Genomic DNA, 23,511 nt, shown 5'->3' with positions numbered 1-23,511 from the left:
GCCTTTGTTTGGTAATTTGCTCTATGTGGCAAGAATGTGAAGACAGGGAGTCTGTGTGAAGCCAATAAGCAGTGCAGAGATTCACTTTGAAGTGCTCCAGCAGTGAATGCGTTAAATGCTTTCATCAGAGACTTAAAAAAAATAAAAAGGCATACAGTGGATATGCCAGAAAAAGTTTACTTTATAAAAGAAAAGAGTGAAAAGCCTCTCACATGTAAGAGAGCACGAAAGAAAGAATACAGCATTTCCTTTTTAGCAACTTTTAATCTTAAAAATAATGTAATTCCCAGTCGCAGGGGGCAGAGCCCACTTCAGCGAGACCTCCCTCCCAAAACTGCCGGATCCTCTACTTCCACCTTGAGCAAAGCAGGCGCCTTCGCCAGAGGAGTAAAATCCGCCCAGCTGCCTCCGGCGGCGTAGGAACAGGCATGGCTACGGGGAAGGTCTGCTGTCTGGTGCTGCTGACCCTGGGGCTGCTGGCGGTGATCGTTGTGACTCGTGGTCATCCTGACTCGACCCAAGTGTGGTCCTCAGCACTACCTGCACGGTGCCGTGGCTGCTGACACCGAGACCTGCTCTATCATCGGCCGGTATGTGCACAGACCTCTCGGTTTTTCAGGTTACGTGTCGCATGTGTCATGGACTCGGACTGACCGACAGGTACACGTACTACAGGAGCGAGCTGGGTTTCTGTCCTGCTGCTCTCTGGGTGCTCTCCATCGGCAGTGGAGCCGCTCAGAGAGTGGATGGAGCCCTGCCTCTGTGGTTGATGCTTATTTTAATTATCCAATGTCACAAAAATTTGCAGCTCTGCAAATCCTTGGCCTTTTGGAGGGTACAAATATTTATAGTATATAAATGCAAGGTTGTTTTTAACTGGGGAAGCAGGAAATAAGCTGCTTACTTCATGCTGGTAAGTCTGTGAGATAAGTGGCTTAGAAATAAATTAAGGAAGAAGTGAGAGGAGCTATCAGAGTGCTGCAGCTGGGCTTCAACTGAGGCAAGGGAGGCAGGCGGGCTGAGAGGGTATGGGGGACTGGGCATCCCAGCCTTTAGGGTGTATGTTTCTGGACTGAAGCCTGCAGCAGGTGTGTCTGCTCTCAAGAAAGACGCTCTGTATTGTAAAGCAAAGAGCAGATTTAATTGAAATTCAGCCAGGACAGTGTAAGTACAAGTATATACTTACGGCACTTGGAAGGAAAGATGTAGGTGTAAAAAAAATTCTCTAGCTGCCCAGATTGTAACACTTCAGTTTCTGTAACAACTTCTCTCTCAAATGTTTTGATTCTTATGTTATTATTTTACTGTTTCTGTTGCTTCAATTCTTAAATGCTTGTATACATAAGAGTAGAAGGATGGAACTTCACAAGCTACATGCGGTGCTGGATGCTCCAGCAATGGCTGCTGGAGCTGTGTGCTCTACCTTGTGGCTCAAGGAGTGAGAATAGATGTGGTGCCATTACACCATGCTTGCCATGTCGCACATGTGGTCCTTGCAATGACATACTGACACAGCATTTGTGAGTAGTTGGAGAAAATGTACTGTGACTGCATGTATGTTGAAGAATGACATGGGTTTTTTTTATGCTAAGCCACAGGTTAGTTCTCCAGAGGGCAGAAGAAGTATCTTTTAGATCAATATTAATGGAAATAGAGGAAAATACATTTTGGATTACCCAAAGAATCTGCTGGGAAAACCATAGCACTTGTTTTGCAGCTATTGTAGTTTTTAACTTGAAGTAGTACAGAATCAGCTGGAAGGCACTGAAGTGAGAGCCACAGAAATCGGTGATCAGGTTGACAACTGAGAAGCTTTGGCTAGCTGCCTACTGCTACTGGATTGTCATCTGTTTCTTTGCCTTCTCTCCACAAGAAGCTCCACTTGCTTCCGTAACCTCAACCATTGCTGTAGCTGCCTCACCTGCGCACTGTCTGTGGTGTCCCTCCAGCCTGACAGACCACCTTAGATTTCCTACAAATAGTTTGCCCATGATCCCCACAAAATTCTGCTCTTGCTCCAACTTCCCATCACACATTTTTTCCCCCAACCTGGAGCATCTGCACATCACGTCCTGCTGCTCCAAATGTAGCAGCTCTCCCCCAGCCCTACCAAGCCCCCTGGGTCTCCCCAGCCAAGACTATTCTCCTCCTTCACCTTGGCTCTACACCACTCACCCTCTGCCCGGTGGTTAGCTCTGCTCCCCTACTGCTGCATGCTGCCTGCTGCTTTTCCCGGTATCCTTCGCCTCCAGCCATTCTTGGAAACCTTTGTGCTCATTTCGTGCTGTCCTTAAACTTACACTTGGAATGAACCAAACTCCTGTGTTATTCTTCTAGCTTGAACTATCTGCTCATGTTCTTGCAACAGGTCATAATAAAACTATTTATAAAAATGTTCATCTGCAACAGAGCTTGTGATCAGAAGCTTTGTATAACGGTTGCCCTTTGTCATTGTCCTATGTCTCTCTTTGTCCCCACTGGCCCACAGTGGCAGCTCGTAAGGAAGTAACGTTTTTTTATTCAGGGGAAGCTTACTGCATGCTCTGCACTGCGTGTGATCTTGTTAGTTTTCTCCCAGACATTTCTGTTTTATCTGTATGTCACATTTTCACTCTTAGCTATTAGCACATGATAGCCACCACTAAATTAGTTCTCACAGCAGTCTGGGAAGTGAGAGAATGATGTTGTCTCACCGGTATAAACAAGGAAGTCTAGCATGGCAGTTGTACTGCGTGGCTGCCACATCAGAGTCACTTTGACCGGGTCTCTGCCTTTCAGAGTAATCTGCACTGCTCGGGGTACCTCTCTCAGTGACCTCCTGTGTGACTACGCAGGGTGAGGGCTTCCTCGAGCCTGACCCAGAGGTCTTGATGGGAGCACCAGGAGCTGAGGAGCACACAGCGGCCTCCTGCCTCATTGTTGCTGAACAAGATTTTAGCACCACGTAGGAATTTTGTCATAGCAATAGCAATAAAATCCAGTTTCTCAGAGTAGTCTTAGCCGTTAGGCCCTGCTGTCCCCACCTGTGAGCTGCCACTTTGCCACTTAACTTCAGCAACAAAGCGAGAGTTGGGCAAAGCCAAGCATCCCTCCATGCACAACCCTAAGTCCTTCCCAGACACTGCCCAGCCAGTCAACTGAGTGTTTTTGGGATTACAACAATGCTGTTGACTTCTGCTGTTCAAAAATAGTTAAACTCCCAAATTCATGAGACTTAGGAGAGAGGAAACATAAAGAAATAATTAATCTTGGGTTTTTCTGTTTCTTACAAAGGGTCTGTATTTAGGTCGTCACTCTTTTTCCTGCAGTTATGCAAACATCTGCACATTTTTACACTGGCTGTTTGGACTTGGAATGATGTAAAAAGAGCTGAGGAGTCAGGCGAGCAAACATGAATGGCGAGATTCCCAACGGCACAAGAGCTGACACGTGTACTGCTGCTCCCGAGTCCACGCTGGCCCCTTTGCTACCCGTGCTGCTGCTCTTTCTCTTCTGCCTAATCGTTCCTCACCCCAGCTCTGTGGCTGCTCCTTCCCACATGTACCCATCTCCCTGTGCTGGTGTTTGAGCCTGCGCAGTCACTACTTCTGGTCTTCTCATCCTACCAACACAACACCCTCACCCCTGCTCCCAAATTGCTCAACCTTATGGGCTTTCTTCTGCCCTGATCCTGCCTCCACCGTTCAGCCCCCTCACACCTCTCCCATCTCCTTTGTGTTTGAGGCAGGCCATGGCTACTCTTCTTCCTCGTAGTCCAGCCTGGGCAGCACTGAGTACTAAGGATAATCATTTCCTTGTTTTTTCCATGCCTCAAAGCCCTGGCTGTTTGTTACCCAATGCAGTTTTTTTGAGGAAGCTGTGCTTAGCCTCTGCAGCTCAGGGTTGAAACAGGCTCATTTCTGCTATCATTGCTTAGAACTCACGGGAGAATTAGTCTACCCAAACTCGTTAATTCATTGATGACCACACACATATGCATTTCTGTATATATAAAAATAAGTAAAAAAAAAATTATACGATCAATATGATCAAAATTTGTAATGATCAGGTTTGGGTTTTCTTTTTTTTCCCCAAAGCAAACAACTTGGCCAAATTAGAGTGAATGGTTTGAACTGGAGGCAGACTACATCTCTGGCTTTGTACTTGCACACTGCAAAGCCTCTTAACAAATTTTCTAGAGGAGTTTAAAACAAGTAAAATAAGGTAAACCAACAAATTTCCTCAGTCTAATTTTTGTTTTTGGTAATTGCTGAATGCTTTGAGTGGAAACATACAAAAAGGAAAAGAGTGACCTCCACAACACCATGGGGAAAAAAAATAGGCTTGGTGGCTTGGGTAAGGCAAAGCTACAACCAAATGAAAACCACATGTTGTAATTGAACCTGTCAGCCTGTCTGCCCACCCCACTGGTGAGAGCAGGAGTCATTGCAGCCAGTCCCTAAAGGCACACCACAGAGCGATTCAACAGTGCCGGTGTGTCCCTGCACTCCCCCACTGATCCCACACACCCTCTCTCTGCTGGGACCCTGGGCTGCCCCCCCCCAGCCACCCCTTTCATCCTGCAATTCCCCCCTGAGCTCCCAGGAACTCATGTGGGGGATGCTCAGAGAACCTCCAGTGCAGGATGGGCATGAAACCAATCGCACTGGTCCGGCGCCTAAAGCCTTGGAAGCCAAAAGCAGGACTTAGTCTCTGACCTACTTATAAATTTTATTCTTTAATTAAAAAATCTTGTTTCCTTTTTTAAAAAAAAAAAAACAAACCCAAAACACATGCTCTGTGAGTTTTCATTAGCAGTAATGAAATTCCTGGGGCATTACATGATACTGTGTTAGTTTAAGATGCTGCTGTTTAAGTCAGAGTCTTTGTGTGCTCCTAATAGAACTTTTAATTGAACTTACTGAGAATAACTGAACAGAACCTCTTGCCCAAAGAGCAATCTTGTCTTTTAACAAGTGGGTTGGTGGGTGGGAGAAAAACACCTCAGGGCCCTTGTGTTTCCTTCACTGATAGTTCAGCTGTGAAGGAAGGGCAAGTGAAGAAACAGTGAAGCTCTGTAATTCGTTAGTACCAGCAGGAGATGGGGGACAGACTCACAGCCCCTGATTGCTGCTCTTTTTCTTCAGTTGTGCTCAGCTGTCATCTTCAGGCTTGGGTTTTCCAGCTCTGGAGATGGTGTCTGTATATTCTGTGGCTGCGTAAGGTTGGACTTTCTGAAATCTTGATGCAACTCTCTGGCTCCCTGCAGAAAGTGAGCAATTTCAGCAAGCCTCCAGTGTGTCATATCCTTGTTGGCAGGTCCTGTGCTAGACTTGCTCTTAGCCATCAGTGCCCAATTCTCAGTGGTGAACGAGGTCGGGTCTTTTGCTGCGAATGGTTTTACTGCTGGAGACTGGGGACTGAAAGCAATGTTGTGCAACTGGTCCAGACAGGGGCCCTGTGCTGGAAGAAAACTTGTCCCTGAATGAAATTAAACACTTTGATGAAGAGAGATGGGAGGCTAAAAGGAGAGTCAGAGCAGTTTTTAACCCAAGGATGTGGATTTGGTACCAAAGTCCACCTCAGTAATTTGTCCTCAGGTCAGGAAGCCCTGAGGAGACAGGAGGCGATTGCCCCGGCAGTGAGCGGTACCCAAACGCACCTTCACCTCCAGCTCTGAGCCACTTGTTCCCTCCTGGCAATGGAAGAGGCTTTTTCCATCAACCACGCAAAAAGCTTTATATTACCTACCAATGTGCTGTTTGAGCTCTGCCATCCACTGCTCTGCATCCATTTGTTTCCCAAATGGCAGAAGCAAGAGCCAGCCTAAGGCCAGGGAGAGATTTAGGAAAAGCGCTCGTTCCCAGTGATGGGATTTGCGAGGCGAGCTGACCTGCCCTGGCCCAGCAGCCATCTCTGATCCCACTTCTCCAGTGTAGCCCAGCATAAACCCTGGGAACTGGCTTTTGCTTAAACGAACACCCGCCTGGGGTTCAGGGTGGTGGGAAGGGTGAGAATTTAATGGTCAGAAAATGTCTGCGGTCCTGGGAAGCTCAGTTCTAGGCAGAGAATCTGCTGCAAAAATCCTTTTCGGTGATGGCCCAGCAGCATTTCTGAAGAATGTGTATATCCCAGAGGATTTGCCATTCCTTCTTCTTGTATTTTAACAGTTTTCAATTTGGCAACTGACCCTTTTTTACAGAAACAGCTGTTGCTTTTTCTCTTCATAAATCTTAAGCCAACAGCTCCTATATAGAACAGATAGTGTCCTCCCAGCCCCCAGCTTTCTTTAGCAGAAAAAAAAAAAAAATCAATATAATTTAATACCTTAGTATTTCCAGTGTATTTAAAATGGCTTCAGGGCTCCTTCTAGCCCAGAGCAGAACAGCAGACTTGTTCTGCAGCCCAGCACAGCCCATTTTTGCAGCAAGGATTGTGTGACAAAGTGCCACCCTTCCTGGCAAGGTGAATCCCTGTTTTGCTGCTGCTGGAGCGGGACTTGGTTGTTAACATCCTCTTCTGCTCCTGATTTTAAGGAAGCACCGTTAATGGGCAAACCCTAAAGCTGAAACTATGTGGCAGGAAGGATATAGGACAAAACATGGTGTTATCAGATCTTGACAGCTGTAGCACTAAGATGTCTCTAGGGAGAGTTGGTGAGGTACAACACTTTGATTGAGGGGTCATGTGCATTATAATTCAGCTAGTTGTAGCAGTGATCCATAGAAAGGGAGCAACCTAATGGGTCAGTCTAGCTGGATGAGAAAGACATAATGGCCCTAAATTCCCCAGGCATTGCTTCCAAGGAAGTGGCAGGGGTCTGGCTGAAAGTGGGTGAGCCAGGCTTGGGGAGATGAGTGTGATACACCAAGAGCCAGCTCAGAGAGTGGTTTTTGTTGTGTTTCAGTCTCCAGAGAGGCTGGAAGGAAAGCTGTCAAGCCTGGGGACCAGTCTGCAGATAGCATAGAATGGCTGTGGGCCCTGGACCCTGTGGTGATGATGGGTAAAGGAGCAAAGCAGTGCAAAAGAAATCTTCTTAATAACCCTGATCAGGATTTGGTTTTACTCTTGCTGGGTTCAGTTGCTTCTGAGCTTGAAGTAAAAGCCCAATTGTAAGGCCTGCTTTTCCTTAGCTACCACCATGCCTGTCCTGTGTCATGGGACACCCTCTGTGCTGGGTGAAAGTGAAAAACTTGGCAGGCATATGCACCTCCAGAGAGCCAGGGATATCAGTGCGGTGTGCGAGCCCTCCAAGATGTGTTTGTGAGACTTGGGCCTGGGAGTGCTTCCTGCCAGGCTGGGAAGAGCCAAGATAATGCCTAGTTTTGGGGAGAAATCTCAGCTCCCCTTCCCCCTAACCCCTGTCCCCCAAAGAAACAGCAAGCAGAGGACCATACCCAGCATCACACAGCACATCCCACACTGAGACAGTCTCAGATGCTTCACACTGTGCTAGTGGATGGGAAGCCTTAGCTCTCCATCCCATGGTGCTCACTGAAAGGCAGCAGGCAACTGGAAAGCCCTCCTTCCCTTGAGCAAGAAACAGGTTTGAGTATGTGTTGTTAGACAGTATTTGTCACCAGAGGTGACAGTTGCCACTGATATAGACACAGTAGACAGAAATGTAAAGCACTTTTGGATTACCTGGAAATTCTGTTCTTCTTGTCATCTTGTTTATGTTGCAAAATGTGATTAATGAGGGCTAGTGACCAAGGACAAAGCAAAACATGCTTTGCTTTTCTGTGAAAAGGTGTCCCTGTGTTGGCTGCTGGTGTTATTTTTGCTCTATATTAGCGTTAACACCAAGGCATTGCAGCCAAGAATCAGGGTGCTGCTGTGCTAGGCACAGAGCGGGAACAATAAAGACTATCTCTGGCTTTCCTGCCTTCCTGAGTTGTGCACAATGTCCGTGTGTTGGGCATGACCCATCTGAAAACTATTGGGTGGACTGGCAAGCTGGAGTAATCAGTGCTCATAAATAAGCACCTAATTTGCCTCAACCATGCCAGGCAGGATGTATCCATCCTGGCAGCGCTGATAAAGTCCTTTGCACTGGCCAGTGAATGTCCTGTTCCCACTTGTTCCTTGATGCTCTCAGGAAATCTGTGTCCCTTTTGCCAATGGCAGTAACAGTCCAGGTGTCAGCTCCCTGGAGAAATTTGCTGCTCTCTTTAGAAGTCAGATACACCTTTTCTGCTGAGGCTGAGACCTCATTTGTCCTCCCTGATCTCAGTGGGAGCCAAGGGCACAGCTACAAACTGGAGTTTACATGGCTTGTGTTATCCTGGCTCTATGTCTGACTGGGAGTGTTGGAGCAGGGGAGAATGGATAAGGTTATGCTAAGAAACTCTCAGGTTTGTACACTTTGTATATATGGCACTACATTTGCAGTAGTTAAAGAGTATTTAGCCCACAATGTTGCTTTTATAAACAAGTACTTGGGAACACCAAAAGATCTTAGCATCATCCAGAAACAGGCCATCTAGATGTTCAAATATTAAATTAACAAATTCATTAACTGTGGTAGCCTTTTAGAGCATGCTAAGTTAATGCAGTTCCCATGCAGAGCATGCTGGCTTGGTGCAGATCAGTGGTGGTGGGGGAACAGCTCATCTTTTGAAGCAGATAGACGACCATCACCAGATGACAAAGCAAAGGACGAGGATCTTCATCAGGGAGTGCTCCTCCAGGCACAAGTGTTTCTTGGGACGTGGAGAGGGGTGTATGGCACTGTCTTCAGAAGGAGAGTGGCAGGAGGGTCCTCGGACAAGAGGTAGTGCAAGATGTGCAACCACTGACACAACTGTGAATGTGGCTGGGAAGCTGTGTGAGGATCTGGTGCTTTTCGGGCTTTGGGAAAATGACAGAAATGCGTCTGATTTTCCGTGTTAAGGTCTTAATGCATTGCATTGAATGAATACCATAAACTCTCAAAGTTTCATTTTAAAGTTGTTTTTCACTGAAAATTATCTCAGAACCATGGTTTTCCCTGGCACCAGGCTTTGTACATGTGCTGCCTCATAGCCCATAATCCAGGGGCTCTGAGGAGCACTGTTCCAGGGCCAGTGTAGTGGTCCTTCTCCCCTCCTTCCCTAACTTTCTAACATGCTTCCTGGGCCTTCTGCAGGCGTAACTCAGTTTCTCACGAAGCCCTCGTGTCCTTCCCTTCTATTGTTAGCAATTAGAAAGCTCCAGTTTCAGAAAAACACCACCCAGGGACATTTGTGTGGTGAGAGTCTTACCCCTGGTGCAAGGAGATGAACGGGCGAGCCTGAGCCTCAGTCTCCAGTTTCAGAGCTACAGCCTTGCTGTTAGGAGGCTAAAAAAAGCCATGCAGACCCCAAACAGAAAGCCTGGTGGTTCCCCACCATTTCTTTTCTCCCCACTTGTCCACACACCATTTCCTTACAGGCAGTTGTTCCCAAGGCACTTACAGGAACAAAGGAAAGCCACGGTCAGGGTGCCTGCTGGCAGCATCCTGTTCCCAGCCCCAGCAGGACCCAGCCACAGCAACGCATGTAAAATAAACAGCAGTCCCTATATGTGCTCGTGTTCCTGCCGCAGCCTCTGGGAGCAGTTGCACTCCAATTAATGAACTATTCCACTTTCCCTTCTGGCCTTGCCTTATCTAAGCAATACCCCAACCCAAACGGTCAGAAACCTTCCTAGCAAATACCAGTGCTGGCTACTGGCAGGCTGTGCAAGGAAACCCCACCCCACTGCAAGGAAAAGATTTTTTTTTTTACGGCTGTGCTTGAAGGAAACATTTGTTGAGACACGTTTCTCTAGCAGAAACTCATTGCTGTCAACAGCATGAGGCTGCCTTAATGCCTGTGTGTTCTTTGGTGTGGCTGTGCCCAGGTAGAAAAGGTTGAGGATTGTGTTTTTGGGTTGGTTTTTTTTTTTCCTGTTTAGATTTTTGTTTGGTTTGCCTTTGGGAATACGGGGGGAGCGGGTAGGATTTTTGTGCTACTATCACATAAGCCCAGGAAGGCACATTGTAGCAGCAATGAAGTAAGGCCTGGATTTTGTGCTAATTGACATGTTAAGGCTCAGGAGTTTGCTTCGCATGGACCCATCGTTCCTGCTTTGGGACCATCCTGTTGCCCAGCATAAGCCTTTTTAATGGGAACGATAGGCGGGGAGCTAGAAATCAGTTGTTTGGTTCCCCGCTTGAGGAGAGCTCTCTCCTCTACCGAGAACATCCTCCTCCACGTCTGGGAGCTCCTTGCTGTCCTTTTTTTCAACAGCATTTGTCAATTCTCTCTGTCCCAGCACTCTTTGCCCAGAGGAAGTCCAGCCCGGCACAAGTCTAGCCCTGGCTGCTCCTGCAGACTGTCTCTTCTTGCCCACTAATTTTTCTTTCTCACTCCCACAAAGGAAGGTGCCTTTCTGTACTCTCACCCCCCACAATGCTGCCAATAGCTTTATCCACCTGCTCACTCCTCTCATCAAGCTGGGGCTGCCTTGCAAGTGCCCCAGGAAGACATTTTCATATGGCTCCTCCATTCCGTCATCCCTGGATTTTAACATTGTCTTTTCTCCTCCATTTCCACCACAGGGACATCCTGAAAAGCGGAGGCACAGCTGTGGATGCTGCCATTGCTGGCTTGATCTGCACCTCGGTGATGAACCCTCAGAGTTCGGGCCTGGGTGGTGGAGTCGTATTTACCATCTATAATGCCAGCACAGGTATGGGCCAGCCCTGGCCTCTCCATGGTGCCCCTACCCAGCTGCCGTGGAGAAGTCAGAATCCTTCAAGTTCTCTCAAAGCAATTTTTTTTAATATGAAAGCTGCATCCTCTGATCACAACCGTGCTTCTGCTCTTAACCCAAAGCATCTGTTACAGGGAGTGCATCTTTTCACAGCAAGAACATGTGTGTGGGGGGGATGCTTTGGATTTAAAATGAACTGACTTTGCCTCTCCTGCCGACATGGGGGCTGCATCTCACGCTGCCCTCGCTGGTGTGGGCAGGACTCCCCAAAGCGATGGTGAGACTTCCTGTCCCAGGAGATGCTTCTTCCCTTCTGAAATCTAAACCTAGCGATGTTCAGGGCCTGCTGGGAAGCTCTTCTGTGTTTGGCTTAACCCCTAGTGTTGGGTTCTTGCTTTTATGTTTTTAATGTTTTTTTTTTTAACTGCCTTGGCTCCAAAAAGCCCCCAGAGCTTATAGATCTAAATAGTAAAATCAACAAAGAACACAATAACAATATTGTAGTTTTAAAAACCCTGCCAAGTAGTCTCACAGAGTCACGAATCTGGAAACGTTTGGGTGTATCTTACACAATAGCATAATTTGGCAAAACACCTATATTTGTCTTTTTTCCCTTTTGGCAGAGCCATGTAACTTTGTCTCCTACCAACAGTCCCCTTCTGCTGCCTGAATTATCCTGCTGCGCAGTCACACACGGCTGTGCATGGCTCAGGTGCTTGGTACACTAGGTAGCACTGTGGGCTCCTGCAACACAGCTGGCTCTGTGGACTGTGACAGGAGATAAATACAAGGCAGAGAGCAAGGCAAAATAATAGGCTAGACCTGAAATACAAGTGTATACAAGTGGGGTTTTGGTTTGGTGGTTTGGTTTTTTTTTTTTCCCCTTCAAGCTTCCTGATACACAGAGGGTCTTTCAGTATCACCGTCCTGCTTACAAACGATAGACATGCCTCACCATCACTTGGAAAATGGCCCACCAAGGAGCATGAGGCTCATGTTATGTCTCTGACGTGTCCCACCTGCAGAGGAAGTGCAGGAACCTGCAAATCAGATGTGAAGCAACATGTCCCAGCCCACATCCCAGGCCCAGGAGTCCTGCGGGGGGACCTTAACTGGCTGGAGACAGGCCCTGGCCTTGTCCCTGTACCTTCCTTGCCTCTAGGGAGACACTGCTTGGTTTGCTCTTAAATAAAAGCCTGACCCTTCAAGTGTGCTTGACATGTTTGCCAAAAGGCCTCAGGGCAGCCCAGCAGCGGGCTCCGTGCGGTGCTCACAGCTGGCTGATGTGTGCTGTTCACCTGCTTCAGGAAGACAATGTTATGCTTTTCTCCCTTCTCCTGTCTAGGAGCAGTCGAGGTGATCAATGCCCGCGAGACAGCCCCAAGAGTGTTTCCACCCGATTTGTTGTCTGGCTGTGCTGCTGGTTTCCCCATTGGTAAGGACACAGACCGGGCCATGAGGGCTGTGCGCTCTCCTGGCGTGCAGCGCACAAAGCTCAGGGTGGGGGAACTTGCTGACTTCTTCTGAAGTTCTATGTAATTGTTCACGCTCTTCCTGGGTTGAGTTTTGCAAAAGTAAGAAAAAATACTAGGTCCGTAAAATTCCTGTTTCATAGTAACATTGGCAATCTGACCAGCGAGGGGAGGGGAGCAGAGCGTGAGGAGAAATCACTATGTCATTTCTTTTCATACGAAGTCTGCATTTCAGGACCAGATTCCCTAAAGCACTAATTTCCCAGCAGTTCTTCCAGAGAAAAATAAGGTCAATAGCTGCTCAGACTTTCTGGAAATGAAAATCAATCTAGTGCGCTTGCCCATGTCCTTACAACCTGGCAGCATCAGGAGCTGAGTTGCTGGGCTCCAGCTTAGCTCAGCTACCACCTCGCTCCCATCTGAGCAGGCTCCACGTCCATTTGCTGTTACTGGTTTGGCAACAGGCACTCTCGCTTTATCAGCACATCTTGGATCTCTCCACGTTTCTTGCTGCATTCATTCTCCTTCCCTAGCACATTTTCTTTTGGGGCGTTTCCTAGTTCCCGGAGGAGATGCTCTTTTCCTTGGAAGAAGAGCCTGAAAAGGAATCAGGAACAACTACGGTTGGAAGGGACAGTTGGAGGTCTCCGCTCCAACTCCTGCTCAAAGCAGAGTGATGTCAGCGTTAGCTCAGGCTGCTTGGGCCCTTGTCCTGTCACATTTTTTAACCTCTCCAAGGATGCAGAGTTTCACAGCTTGACTTGTTCATAGAATCATCATAGAACGGTTTGGGTTGGAAGGGACCTTAAAGATCATCTAGTTCCAACCTAGTTCTTGTTCTAGTGTTTGACCAGGCTCCACATAACTGCTTTTTCTCCTATGTCCAGCTGCCATCTCCCTTGATGCAACATGTGCCTGTTGCCTCTTGTGCTTTCACTGTGCACCTCTGAGTCTGCCTCCAGCTTCTCTACACCCCTTCTATTAGGTAGTGGAAGAAATATATAAACAGGAAAAGGAAAGAAAAACAAACCAAGCCTGCTTTTAGAAGCCTTAGTCCTGCCTATACAAATCTACACTTCCATTGGAGTGCTTTCAGAGAGGTGAAACCCCCAGGCCAGTGACTTACTGGGTGTGACACTGCTGTTCTGCTCCTCAGGTTCCCGCTGGATTGCTGTACCAGGAGAACTCCGTGGGTATGAAGAAGCCCATAAGCGATATGGCCGCTTACCCTGGAAAGCCCTATTTGAACCAACCATCAAGCTCCTTTCAGAGCCACTTGTCATTTCCCCAGTTATGCACAAAATGATCCATCACCCAGCCTTCTCCAGTCCAGGAAAAAGCCTGTGGTAAGACCCATGAATTAAGTTGTAGTGTGAGGACCACAGTTCCCTCAGCTTCAGACCCTTCCTCTGATACGCTGATGTGGAGCGCAGGCTGCTGCTGCAGCTTCTGCTCAGTACGTACTTGCTATGGAGAGGGAGGGAATAACAGAAGTGGGTTTTAAATTCTTTTTTCTATCAGCAACTCCTTTTTTTTGTAATTTATAGAATAGAATCATAGAATCGTTTCGCTTGGAAAGGACCTTTAAGATCATCAAGTCCAACCGTTAACCCAGCACTGCCAAGTCCAACACTAAACCATGTCCTTAAATTTAGAGCGGCTTGGAACAGCAAAACTGTCTGCTAAGCACATCTGCTCACGAGGAGGAGCTGGCTGTATGTGGCCTGCCTCCACCTGTGCGAAAATCATCCCCTGGCAGCAGGGGCCTACAGCAGACCTTGTTTGGTGAAGCCCCACTGACCTGAGCCAGGGTCAAAGCGTTAGGACCCATGGAGGAATCTTTGTCTGGGGAAAGAGTGCCTGGTGCTGTGGGTAGCAATCGGCTGAGAAGATCTTTTCTCCATGTAGACTGCAGTGTAGCACTGACTTGGAAAGTATACAACGTGCATAAACCAAATGAGCTGTGTGAAGGAAAAAGAGATTGGCCCTGGGGACATAGTAAGAACATGCTATAAACTGATTAATGTTCTTCTTTAACAGCCCACTGATATGTGACGGTCAAAGGTTTTTGAAGCACGGCGAGACCTTCAGGTGGCCAGCACTGCAGAAAACACTGAGAGCTGTAGCAGAAAACGGAGCTACAGCATTTTATGAGGGACAGATAGGAAAGGCCCTGGTGGACGACATTAGGAAGGCTGGTAAGGAACAGCTATAGTTAATACTAATAGACAGGCCTTTTCCCAGCAAGTGGCTAACAGTGAGTCAGTACCAGGGGAAAGCCAACACGTGCCATTTGCTTGCCACTTGGGGTGGTACCTGGCATGGGAAGGGGCCACCTTTCCCCAGCTCTTATAATGCAGGCCCAGTAGCAGGGCTGAGAGCCACCTACTGCTCTGGCATTCACCCATAGTGCTCATGCACTAGCCTCTCCAACTCCCTTAGGCTTCGTGCTGTCCTGGGGTTTGGCAGTAGATGAGGACACATGAAGACATTGCTATCCTTGGTGGAAGAAATATGGGGTGTAAAGCTCTTTGCAAGCTTTACCAAGGCTCTGATGTAGCCAGCCTACAGCACCCAGTAGAAGTTAATGTGCTAATGCCAGCTACACCTCTGGTTTTCTGTTGAAGGGTCCAGTATCTCACTGGAGGACCTTCAGACATACAAAGCAGAGGTGTCCTCAGCTCTGAACATTACCCTGAACAATCACACCACAGTGTTTTCTCCTGGACCGCCCATGGGAGGTGCTGTGCTCCTGTTCATCCTCAAGATATTGGAAGGTAAATTCCTAAGGGAAAAGGGGCAGGAAGAGGTTTGCAAGGAGTTTTGCTCTAGAGCAGCAGAAAAGTAATGTGGAGAAATGGAGTTGATGAGCCAGAATGGGCCCCAAAGTAGCAGTGTGACCATGTTATGCAGCAAGATGATGAACTGGCTCATTCTTACAGTGGGTCAGCATCACCATAGCTGCTGCAAGGGTGAAAGGATACACAATTTTCCCAAGGCTTCAAGAGGAATTGAAGTCACAGCAGAAATCAGTACTTGGTTGTTTCTGTGCCCACATCCTGCTAAAGCATAAGAGAAACTTGATAAGAACTGAGATGGGAAAAGGAGGTTCCTTTCAAATTTCTTTTTACAATTATTGAAAAAAACATTGCTTTGGGTCTTTTAACAACACTACTTCATCCTGCTCTGTAGAGTATAAACTCCATGAAGCGTCACTGGCGACACCCAAGGAGAAGGTGGAAACCTACCATCGCATTGCAGAGGCCCTGAAGTTTGGCAATATGCTAAAACCCCATATGAGTGACCCAGCCTTCTCCAAAGCTCAGGTAAGCTGGTGTGGTGCATAAGGGCAGCCACAGATGCCAACAGCACTGGCAGCTTCTTCTACACTGCTGCTTGACAGAGAGGGAGTGGGGAAGTTTATTTCCTGCTTTTTTTTTTTTTCTTCAAACCTTGTCACCAACTCATTTTAGCCTACATGCTAAGCCCTCAAGCAGGCTACCTATTGCCCAGACTATCCTGCCTGCCAGCACAATGCTACAGTACCAAGCAATGCTCTGACACCCTCCTGCTTTGCAGCCATGGAAGGAAAGAAAATACTTAGAACTGTTGGCCAAGAGCAATGCTGCTCAGCTGGCCAAGGCAGAGGCAGGATTAGGCCATTTACTTTGTCTGCAGTTTCTGTTCAGCTGCAGGCTGGCGCTCACTTGCCTGACAAAGGATGGGCACATGCTCATGCCAATGCTGAGGTGCCTCACTACTGAGCTTGTTTCATTCGCTGTGATGAGAGTGGTCTGGGGATTCAGGCTGGGGCTGAATGCTGCCAACACAGCTCCCCAAGCTCTGACTATTGGGGCTGAATCTCCCCAGGCTTCCTAGTGCCTAAAGACAGACATGCCTGTGCTTTGGTGATGCAAGCTCAGTGTCCTTGTCGTGATTGCAGGTGACAGTGGGAAGTGTGTTGTCTGACAAGATTGTTGAGCTTGCCAGAAGCCGAATAGATGACCATGGTGACCATCCACTCAACAATTACAACTTGTTGGAGTCCATCTACAACCACAGTTACAAAAGTAAGGGCACAAGCCACATCTCTGTGCTCGCTGCAGATGGCAGTGCCGTGTCCGCCACCAGCACCATCAACTACCCGTGAGTAGCCAAGGGGGTTGGTAATTGAGTCACATAGGCCATGTATCAGGTTCACAGGGTACCTGCAAGGGCTCTTCACCAGAAATGCAAAATCCTTGGGCTTCACAGATTTAGGCAGGCTCTTACTCTTGAATGCCTTTTTCATGTGGCAGTAAAGGTCTTTGAACATCAGCCCAAGGGACCATCACAATTCACGAAGATGTAACAACTTGCTGAGCTCTGCTGAGTTTCTGTGAGTTGGGCAAATCCCCACAGCCACTAGTAACAGGGAGCTTATCTCTGGCTCCAGCACAGCAGCACAAATACCTTTTGGACACTCTGGCTGGGGCAGTTGCAGGCTGGGAGGAGGCGGAGGTAACCCACGGGGTGCCATGTTCAGTTAATGTCATCCACAACAGAAGAGCCCTGGTCACTGAAAGGCTACTTCTTTCCCCCTGCAGGTTTGGCTCCTTTGTGTATTCTAACCAAACCGGGATCATTTTAAATAATGAACTCGCTGATTTCTGCATAACAAACAGAAGCATTAAACCAGGTGAGCATTCTCACCCTCAAGATAAAACATAAGGCCAGGAGATGGATATGCAGGCTGTGTACAAGTGGGCAGGGACTATCTATAAACTGCAGGGACTCTTTCCTTTCCTAAGTCTGGATGAGAGCAAGTTTGTTTCAGACTAACAGAGGATAAAACCTGTAGTGTGTCTGTGTCTACTCATACGCCCGTACATGGAAACATGGGAGTTTTGGTTTCTGAACAGGAAAATCAGAGATTAAAAAGAAAACAAAAAAGTTGAAGCTGATCATTGATCGATGGGGAGGGGAGGGAAGAAGCGAAGAAACTACTGCTAAGACAAGCCTACTGACTTTTTAGGCTCATCTATGAAAAAGTATATAGCTGCAGCAAGTCCTGAATGCTTGTAAGATGCCCTGCACCAAGAGATACTTCCTATTTAGCCTGTGCCATAAAGGTCCAGTTTATTGTGAGATGGGGTCTCAGCACAAAGAAGTTAGTTCTCTGGAAGATTTGAGTTTCTTGAGGAATGAGTAGCAGCTTAGTTTTCCATGGGGAATGCAAGAAGGGTGAGGTAAATAAACTTGTGTGTCTCTCCAAGCCCCTTAACAGCCACATGGGAGGAATAATACTCTCTGCCTCTCTCTAGGAGAGAAGCCTCCCTCAGCAATGGTGCCTTCCATTCTCATCTCCAAGACAGGAGACATGCTGGTGATCGGAGGAGCAGGCGGGGCCCGGATTATCAGTGCTACTGCTATGGTGAGTGAACAGGTACCGCACAGTAACGCCTTCCACTCAGCAAGGGGAGCACACCCTGTCCTGAACGAAAGGAATTACTTTTCTGCTGCTAGTACTGCTAGGTGAAAGGCAGCAGTAAAGAAGGCCTGCTGCAGACTCAGTCTGTCCACACCTTCTTGCTTTTAGCATTTCTTTGGCAAGTGCCAGCTGCCTCTCTCACTTCTTTTTTGAAACGGAAGAAATTAGAATAATCAAATAGCAAGTTAAGGAAGTTATTAGGAAGAGAGGTATTGCCCAAAATCTTGAGGCCCCAAAAATAAACTGATAAGTTACGTGATGGAAAGAACAAGAAAAACAGAAAAACACCACACATATACAGAGTAACAAATGTTAACGACAAAGAGCTTGCCAAAGCATTAAGTCTAACAAACATCTTGTTCAGCAATCAAGAAATAAGATTAGATAAGGCCACAAGAGGAAAAAAAGGATTTATTTTTCTTCATCTTTCTTCAACTGGAGAGAAGCATGGGAAGGGGTCCATGCTAGGACCTAATCCGAAAACAGAAAGAACAACTGTCAACAGAAAGATAGAAGATCCATCAGTAGCCATTGAACTCAAGGACACCACTTCGGCTCAGGGAAAGCATTCTGGGAAGTATTATTGATGCCCTGAGCATCTGGTATTGGTCACCATGAAGACAGGAGACTAGGCTAGTAGGACTTCTGGTCTGACTCAGTGCAGCCTCTCTTAGAGTCCAGGTTTGTGCCATCCTGCAGGCAGGATTTACAGTAGAGCTGGTCTGGCTTAACACCAGTGCAGAGGATGGCAGCATGTGACCCAGGTTCTTATTCAAGATCTCCAGTCAGTCAGCATGGGATTTGTTTCATTGCAGGCGATTATAAACAAGCTGTGGTTTGGCTACGACTTGGAACATGCCATTTCAGCTCCCATCATGCATACTGAAGGTGACAATATCCTGTTTGAGGAACATTTCAGTGAGGTGAGTGGCCTTGCTTGGATCTTCTTGTCTTCTCCTTTTGGTGAGAAGGAGACTGCTTCTGTAACTCTCCTGAATAATCTGTAATTTGCTTCTAGCTAACCTCCTTCTTGCTTAAATCTCACTTTCTCAACCTGACCCCACATACACATCCTTCATTTTCACACGCAGCAATGCTAAGACCTCAGGCCCATGCCCCACTCACTCCATTTCCTCTTCTCTCCTTCCTACAGGAGGTTAGGAGCGGCCTGCTGCAAAGAGGACATAAAGAAAGGAAAGTTAAATTTGCAATGAATGTTGTGCAGGGAATTTCCAAGGAAGGAAAATGCATCTCTGCTTACTCTGATAAAAGGAAGCTGGGGAAGTCAGCTGGATATTAGCAAGAAATGCCATCACAACTCACAAAAACACAGGAGAGAACTAGATTCAGAGCATGCTTTGGCTTGGACGTGCCAATACTGCCTGTTGCCATCAGGGTGCCTGCTAGAGTATGGGCAAATCTTGTGATTACACCTAACTCCAGTAGACTGTGAGTCACTCTCAGGCAATACAAGGACAGGTCAGCCAGCCTTGTTTAGAGCTACACCCTCCATTACTAATGTGATATATGGAAAAACATATTTCTTGAGCACATCAGCTATTCAGAATAAGAGAATACAAAGTGGGAAAGGAAAATTGATCCAAACCCCACTGGGAACACTGTGAAATAACCCAGCTGTATCTTCCATTCCTGCTGGAGAGTCTCAGTTAAGAGTAGAATGGTTTCTTTCAGGCTGTTGCCACAACAAGCTTATTATTACAGGGTTTCAGCGATGTGAAATGAGTACCTGTTTTGGTTATGAGGATTACAAGAAGTGTCTGTAGGGACAGGATTTTAAAATCTTGAGCATCCAGGCTTAGAGGGTGGGTTTGGAAAGGGAAGAGAGCAAAACTCCACGCTCCCCCTCTTGCTCTTCCCATCCAAACCCCTGCTTTTCCCAAAGGTGGCAGATGAAATCAGCGCACCATAGCACAAGTCTGCTGCCCTACTAGTCTCTGCCTTGGGGATGCAAAGGCCCCCAACAAGCTCAGAGTAACTGCGCCAAAGCTTCCTTCAACCCTGCACACTGGTGACTTTGAGAAAAAGCCTCCCATGGTGTGATACGAATTCCCTGCTCCTGGGATGGCCAGGCTTCAGCTTAGCTCCCTGGGGGCACCTCTCCCTGTGGCAAGGAGTCCCAGTCTCTGCCAGGTCTCCTCTCCCTCCTCAATGCTGGCGGAAGAGAAGTCGCTTGGGAAGGCAGGCGAGGATTGCAGCAGAAGAGCTGTTGTTCTTGGAAGCTTTGTAACTTTCCTCAAAATGCAAAGCATACATGATCAGAAGACTTCATTTGTAGCCATGAGCTCAGCCTGGCCAGGCACACACCAGGACTGCAGAGAAGCGATGCAGCGCTATCAGACATTAGCAGAATCCTTTTCTCCCATAGCCTAAGGACATGCTCCAACTCCCTGTTTACCACAACTGGTCTCTAGTGTTCCCTTAAGATCACAAGGAGGAAATTGTAGGACTACTTAAGAACTATCACAGAGAGAAAACTTCTGGAGGAGAGACCTGAACTCATCCACCTGGACGCAAAAGGTCTTTTGCGGTTATTCCGTAACCTTGCCCTGCTCAAAATGGCCAAGAGAATAAAACATTTAAGGAAAAAAAACAAAAAACAAAAACGAAAATCCCCAAAGCTCCTCTCAAATACCCAGGGGCAAGTTCCCATGATCTCCAACAACTCCATTGTCTGAAAGCTTATGAGCCGTGCTTCCCTGTGGGCACAGACAGTAGTGTGTGTGTGTTTCTGAAATTGAAGCCAAACCAGAGCAAAGCACTAGCAGAGCTCTCCCCTTCGCATGTTAGTTCTTACCTCACACACAGCCTGTGGTATTCCTAGTACACAAACAAATAAAATCCCTCTGCAAACACCGTAACAAGTATTTGAGCACACACTACTTAAAAAAACAAACAAAAACAAGGCCATCCACATGCACCCTTGCCAACAAAGCCAGATAGGTTTTAAGCGTACGTTCTTACCCACAAAGCCTGTCCAATAAAACCATCAACTTGTTGAAATCTCAGCCTTCACTTGCATTTTAATGATGGCCTGAGTGAAGCTGACTGGAGCCAGACATGTGTTTTCCTTCAGAAATTGCACACTAAGGACTATAGTATGACCCCAGCTGTATCAGAGCTTAATGAGAAAGTATTCCTAAGTTACCAGATCATAACCGCAAGCACTTAATCATGCATCTGGAAGACAAGTTACTTATGTATAGAGCCAGTTCCATGCACTCCCTGCCCCTTCCTCCTCCAAGTGGAATTTATGTTAAATCCCCTAGTTCAGGGACTACTGGTTTCTCCATCAGAGCTGCTTCCTCAAGCCATAGAAGTGGCTCAGCACCCCGTTAGACAGCGTTACAGTACCAGTTCCTGGGTACATTGGGGTGTCTGCAGAGTTGTCGCAGGGGAAGCCCTTATGGGCACCAGACACCATCTGCAGCTCACATTTCAGGACCAGACGCACTAACTAGACCAGACGCTGGCTTTAGCAAGATCCGTAGTTATTTCTAGCTAGCCCAACTGTGCTTAGAGTTTACAAAAAGCAACTGAGAATGGCACTGGCAGAAGACAGGGAGAGCAGTTCTTGCTTCCCTATCAGGCTTCACGGCAGCCTTCAGCAGTGCTCTGGGCCATACTCCATCATGTTTCGTCAGCAGAAAAACCAAGCTGCCAAGTAACTGAGCCCCCAATTACCTTCACTTCTGACGTACTTTAGGGTAAAGCACACCTCAGTAATCCAGTCTATCACCTGTGCTGTAGTATCACTGCTACTTCCCACCGCGAAGACATGGGAATATTATCTGTAGTCCAGCGCTCACTGCAATTTAACTACTTTGCTGCTAACATTAAAACTGAGCCAATTAAGCGGTTTCAAAGCCCATCACAGCTTTAATTTGCAAGACAGAAAGGAATGAGAGTGCAGATTTCTCACTGCGGCAGAGACTTTTAGCCCTGTAATCCTCGCTAGCGAAACATCTGGTGAAGCTGAGGGATTGTACCGCCCTTAGCACCTCTGCTCTTGCCCTGCCACCTCCTCACTGCTGCTGAAATTTGCTTGGGTCAAGAGCCTCCCAGTTTGGTCTCTCCCCATTCAAGCTCAAGCCAACAGGAGAGCATTATTTTTGTACTTAGTCAACTTACACCTATTTTTAAAGCATCACTGTACAGAGGCTGCTCTATTTTCTAATAAAATCTTTAAATTATATTTTTAATAAAGTGTTTTTAAACCTGTCTGGGAATTTCTCCTCTAAAACTGTTGCCTAGCCTAACACACAAGCACTTGTTTGGGAGAGAACTATCACGCAGGTGTTGCCAGCAGTAACAGTTGTTCATTCTGGAGGCTCAATACGCTGCTGGAGACACTGAAGAACTCTGCAGGAGACTGCGTGTGCCACTTGGCTCTCACAGCTTGGTTTGGGCACTTCCCTGTAGCCCTTCCAGGGGCTGAATGGTTGCCAAAAGAAAACTGTGGTAACGTTAGACTGACGAATGGGGGAAAGAGGTGAACTCCCCAGTTCATGATGGGGATTATGGGGATTGCCTTTTAACAGTACAGCTCCTTTCGAGTCAGCTGGGATCAGTCAAGGCGGCACGTCCTGTTCTGCACACCGCGCACTGTGTCAGGCAGCGGGCACTGGCACACGATGGCTCTGCTCAGCAGCAGAGGGAAGGGGGCTGCATTCAAAGGGATGGGACATGAGCAGGAAGAAGCCTTTTCTTGTAGCTGAAACATTCAGACAAGCTGAATGGCCTGCAGGGTACAGTCAGGAGGTGTTACAGCATGAACCACTGCCACTTGCCTGTTGAGACGCAGACAGCCTCAACGCAGCGTGAGTAGTGGAATACGGTGTCAAAGCAGGTGGCAGAAGTGCACGTCCTCTGTACAGATGTGCCAAAGTGAGACAGAGACATGACAGCACGTAGAAATATCCAAAGGTTTTTTAAAAAATGTAGCATGTAAGTGCAAGCCTTAGCCCGGTTTAGTGTTAACAAATCAGTCCTTTGTGGTGATACTGCCAAAAAAACCAAACAAATCCATTTCTGCAGAGTCAAGAATTCAAAGGCATTTATAAGAATAGCTTTCAACAGAAGTGTTTTTAGCCATGGCAAAATCTGAGCTTTCCATAAGGGAAGTTTGGTAACATAGGTTATAAATAAGAGGGGAGTTTTCTGACCAGCTAGACGAAATTCAGGAACGTAAGACTGCTGTACCACGGACTGCCAGAAACAGCCCAGCAGCAGTTATTCAGACTTGCTTCAGAAAGCATGTTCGTCTAGGAGTCATTTCCCAGAAAAGTGTTACCTTCCAGTTTCAGAGCACGAGCTTTTTCTGTTGTAGTTCAGACTAACTATAGTGACTGCCAGGTTTCAAGAAGCTTATTTTGCTGTGCAATAATTTTGTTTCTTTCTCAGATCCCACTTGGCCAAGAAAGAGCTCAGCTAGTCCTAAGTCCAAAGGGCCAAGTATTGCCAACAAACAGCGGCTGATATGGTTCCATACACAAACTTGTATCAAAGCTTCCTAAAATAGCCCACAAACTGCAGCCTGACACTGAGTGGCATCTGTCAGGGAACTACAAGAAGTAGAAGAGTCAAAGTCTCAGTTCAGCGATAAAAGGGTACAGGTTTGGCCCCCAAACAACCTCATTCTTAAAGGAACACAATGACTTTAGGTTATTTACAATCACTGCCTTAGCTGCACCTAACACATCATCATCAGTAACAGCTCAGGAAAAAGGAGCCACAGGGTGCATCCCAGGCAACTTTTGGTAAAAGCCACTCATTTAGTGGGAGTGATATAAGCAAATATATATGTCAAAGTCATGACTCTGATTTAAGCATGATCTAGCTATCACTTAATTCCTT

General features: G+C 47.1%; 1 protein-coding gene across 1 annotated transcript; it reads left to right on the top strand.

The window, feature by feature from the left end:
• The first annotated feature begins 352 nt into the window (after positions 1-352).
• GGT5 (gamma-glutamyltransferase 5) lies at positions 353-21,876 on the top strand. Its single transcript, XM_068412454.1, is given in 13 exon segments — positions 353-494; positions 496-590; positions 10,541-10,671; positions 12,041-12,130; positions 13,324-13,513; positions 14,208-14,365; positions 14,795-14,944; positions 15,360-15,493; positions 16,111-16,313; positions 16,754-16,845; positions 17,471-17,580; positions 18,453-18,560; positions 18,791-21,876. Coding segments are annotated over 13 exon segments (1,674 nt in total). The 5' UTR covers positions 353-428; the 3' UTR covers positions 18,938-21,876.
• Positions 21,877-23,511: the final 1,635 nt, after the last annotated feature.

This window comes from Nyctibius grandis, chromosome 14 (genome assembly GCF_013368605.1).
Source record: "Nyctibius grandis isolate bNycGra1 chromosome 14, bNycGra1.pri, whole genome shotgun sequence".
Lineage (NCBI taxonomy): Eukaryota > Metazoa > Chordata > Aves > Nyctibiiformes > Nyctibiidae > Nyctibius > Nyctibius grandis.
The sequence above is the reverse complement of the archived record's forward strand: the minus strand, read 5'-3'. Positions and strand labels throughout refer to the sequence as shown.